Consider the following 2,870-nt stretch of genomic DNA (forward strand, 5'->3'; position numbering starts at 1 on the left):
CGACAGCGTACAGACAGGCCCTGAACGGCATTCACAGGGACTCAGTCACGAGTTATGTAGACTCTCGACCTGTGAATGCCGTTCTAGGCATACCACCCCCGGACACTGACGAGACAGAGCTTCATCTGCCTCGGGAGACACGCACTACACTTGCTCAACTTCGCTCCGGCTACTGCAGCAGGTTAAACTCCTACTTGAGTAGGCTGAATGAGGATGTGCCGAACGAATGTCCGGCATGCGGAGAGACCCCACATGACTCGAACCACCTTTTCGCATGCCCGGAAAACCCGACTACCCTAACGGCCCTGTCCCTGTGGACAGATCCCACAGAAGCTGCACGCTTCCTAGGGTTGCCGTTAGTGGAACTTGACGACAACGACTGAGATACCAACCGATCTGGGCGGGGTTGTTGTAGCCGCTACAACAACAACAACAACAACACTTTTGTAAGCGTTCCCACGACAGTCGGGTCTACGTAACCGGAACGACCCAGATTTATATCTGGCCAAGGACTGTCACTCCAGCAACACTCCCCAAAAAGTCTTTGGGGAATTTGTATGCTGCTACAACAACAACAACACTTTTGTAAGTACTCCAATTTACCACAAATAGACTACATGGTCCAACGGTTTTTGCAGGGCTGTACGACTTCGAAAGCTGCAACGCCTGAAAAACCTGCTATGGTTCTTTAGCTTAAGTTGTAGCCAAATCTAGCCACCAAAGGGTTCAACCGGCAACACTGGTAAGAACACACGAGGCCACAATCCACATTTTATTGTATCGTGTGCACTCCGCATGAGTATTTAGTTAGAGTCCACATTGGTTGTCAGCCACGTCATTTGTGATCCAATATTTTTTTCTTTGTTGTATTCGAGATATTCGAACAGAAACAGCTAATTCAAACAAAAATTTGCTAAATCGTGAATTTTAAACCGCGTGTGGGTTTAGTTAAATAATAAACTAAGTATCCTATAACTTGAAACAAATACAATGAATATTTTTCGCCTCGCTGGTGATTTGTCACACGTAGTGGCTATTATCATTCTTCTTCTAAAAATTTGGAAAACTCGGTCATGTGCAGGAATATCGGGAAAATCTCAAATCTTATTTGGTCTAGTTTATTTAACTCGTTATTTGGACTTGTTTACCGCATATGTCAGCCTATATAATTCCGCGATGAAAATTTTGTTCCTGTCTGCATCCAGCACCACGTTATATTTGATGTATGGCAAGTTTAGAGGAACTTATGACCACAATCATGATACCTTTCGCATTGAGTTTTTACTGATTCCTTGCGGTTTACTGTCGCTGATCATTAATCATGAATTTACTCTAATGGAAATTTTGTGGACTTTTTCAATATATTTGGAGTCTGTGGCAATCCTACCCCAGTTGTTCATGGTTAGCAAAACTGGAGAAGCGGAATCGATTACTAGTCATTATCTCTTCGCTCTAGGCTCTTATCGTGCACTTTATTTGCTGAACTGGATTCATCGTTATATTGCTGAAACTCATTATGATTTAATTGCGATTTTCGCCGGAATAGTGCAGACAATATTGTACTGCGATTTCTTTTATTTGTATATAACAAAAGTTCTAAAAGGAAAGAAACTACAATTACCGGCATAAACAATTTAATGTTTCGCTGTATAGTGAGTTTAAAAGTAGACTTATTAAGTAATTTCCGAATTATAATAAATTACCTATATTTAAGAGAGCATTTTAGATTTATACCTATTTTTTCTTGAATCATTTAAATGTAATATATAATTTAACAATGACAATTTGCATTGATAACAATACTATAGTTTAATAAAGGTTTATGTTAGACTTAGCTAACTTCTGCTACATCATTCGGAGGCGTAGTCTTTTACCAAATTTAAATCAAGAATTCAGCTATCATGAGTTACATATTTTCGGTACATTTTTCTGTAAGCGAGCGACAAGAACCTTCAACCGGGTAAAATTTCCTTTTAGCTACTTAAGCAACCCTGTTGTTGTTGTTGTTGTTGTTGTTGTAGCGGCTACAACAACCCCGCCCAGGTCGGTTGGTATCTCAGTCGTTGTCAAGTTCCACTAACGGCAGCCCTAGGAAGCGTGCAGCTTCTGCGGGGTTGGTCCACAGGGACAAGGCCGTTAGGGTTGTCGGGTTTTCCGGGCATGCGAAGAGGTGTTTCGGGTCATGTGGGGTCTCTCCGCATGCCGTACACTCATTTGGCACATCCTCATGCAATCTACTCAGGTAGGAGTTTAACCTGTTGCAGTACCCGGAGCGAAATTGTGCAAGTGTCGTTCGCGTCTCCCGAGGCAGATGAAGCTCCGTCTCGTCTGTGTCCGGGGGCGGTATGCCTAGAACGGCATTCACAGGTCTAGAGTCTACATAACTCGAGACTGACTCCCTGTGAATGCCGTTCAGGGCCAGTCGGTAAGCTGTCGGGTCCAGAGGTTGCTTGATGAACCTCTGGACTTCGTCCGTCAGTTCATATAGATGCCTCCTGACGTGCCTAGGCGAGGGCTCCTCTGCAAGCAGCTGTCTGTTTGGGTGGCCACTTCTGTGGCTCCCGACCAGGAACTGCTTGCAGAGCATGATGTTGTGCTCCTTTACGGGGAGCATTTGCGCCTCGCCGTGAAGATGGTGTTCGGGCGACATCAGGAGGCATCCTGTCGCTGTCCTGAGTGCGATGTTCTGTGCAGTCTGTAGCTTTGTCCACCGACCTAAACGGGGTTAGATCGCCGAAACAACAGCCCTTGGTGGGGTAAAACCCGAGTTATTCCGGTACGTAGAACCGGCTGTCGTGGGAATGACTTAAGCAACCCTGTTGGTAGCTGGCAAGAAACATGTGATTAGCAGGATACGAAAATAAACTACA

The 2,870-nt window shown here is 44.5% G+C and overlaps 1 protein-coding gene across 1 annotated transcript; it reads left to right on the forward strand.

Moving 5' to 3' along the window:
* The first annotated feature begins 808 nt into the window (after positions 1-808).
* LOC118749566 (ER lumen protein-retaining receptor) lies at positions 809-1,853 on the forward strand. The gene has a single exon (XM_036484367.1). The coding sequence runs from the start codon at positions 991-993 to the stop codon at positions 1,627-1,629; it is 639 nt and encodes a 212-aa protein (XP_036340260.1). The 5' UTR covers positions 809-990; the 3' UTR covers positions 1,630-1,853.
* Positions 1,854-2,870: the final 1,017 nt, after the last annotated feature.

This window comes from Rhagoletis pomonella, unplaced genomic scaffold (genome assembly GCF_013731165.1).
Source record: "Rhagoletis pomonella isolate Grant_MI unplaced genomic scaffold, Rhpom_1.0 Rhpom_scaffold_00019, whole genome shotgun sequence".
Classification (NCBI taxonomy): Eukaryota; Metazoa; Arthropoda; class Insecta; order Diptera; family Tephritidae; genus Rhagoletis; species Rhagoletis pomonella.

Coding starts and splice junctions, on each gene's coding strand:
- LOC118749566 (XM_036484367.1), top strand. CDS start 991: ATGAATATTTTTCGCCTCGCTGGTGATTTGTCACACGTAGTGGCTATT.